The 869-nt window shown below is 46.4% G+C and overlaps 1 protein-coding gene across 1 annotated transcript; it reads right to left on the minus strand.

Moving 5' to 3' along the window:
- Positions 1 to 323: 323 nt before the first annotated feature.
- Positions 324 to 869, minus strand: LOC130145586 (gap junction beta-3 protein-like). The gene has a single exon (XM_056330562.1). The coding sequence runs from the start codon at positions 846 to 848 to the stop codon at positions 324 to 326; it is 525 nt and encodes a 174-aa protein (XP_056186537.1). The 5' UTR covers positions 849 to 869.

The raw sequence follows: 869 nt of genomic DNA on the forward strand, positions 1-869 counted from the left end.
CTTTGATTAAAAATAATATCAGGTTCTTTATGACTATCAGTATTGCTCAACAGCTAAGTGGCAGAGTTCAGAAGTTTTTGGCTTACTGATCTGTTTGACTCGAAGCTCCACCAGAGATAATATATGCATATCATAAATAATTCTTCTGTTTTCTAAGAGATTTTCATATCCCACAATTATCTTCTACTTTGTGAAACTGTAGAACTTTACTTCTACCTAATGGGTCGTTTTCTTCAGGGCAAGAGGCAAATGACCTATTAGATTAAAAAAAATTATATCTGCATGCTTCTTTTTCCATGTCAAAGGAATGATCAGGAGAACATTTAGCAGCAGTAGTTCAGAGTGTAAAGGCTGTTGAAAGGCTGTTTTGACAGCAAGTCAAAGCTGTCCCATATCTTGTGGAGGAGACAGAGGAACAGGATCTCTATGATAAGCTTGAAGAAGGGGCTGAGCAGGTAGGTCCACCACAGCCCACCATGCTTCTTGCCCGTGTTGCTGTAGAGCCTGGGGCAATTCTCCCCATTCTTCTCCCGGTTCTTCTTCTCCCGGTCCTCCCGGTAGGCCACGTGCATGATGACTAAGAGGGAAGGGCAAGTGACAAAGATGAGCTGCAGGGCCCAGAGTCGGATGTGGGAGATGGGGAAAAATTGGTTGTAGCAGACATTGGTGCAGCCTGGCTGCCATGTGTTGCAGTCAAAGTCCTTCTGCTCATCTCCCCACATGCGCTCAGCTGCCACCACATAGACCAGCACATGGAAGGCGAAGACCACAGAGAGCCAGATACGGCCAAAGGCTGTGGAGTATTTGTTGACCCCGCTGAGCAGAGCCTGCAGCGTTTTCCAGTCCATGGTAGCTGGTGGAGACCAGAG

The sequence above is a fragment of the Falco biarmicus genome, chromosome 3 (assembly GCF_023638135.1).
Source record: "Falco biarmicus isolate bFalBia1 chromosome 3, bFalBia1.pri, whole genome shotgun sequence".
Classification (NCBI taxonomy): Eukaryota; Metazoa; Chordata; class Aves; order Falconiformes; family Falconidae; genus Falco; species Falco biarmicus.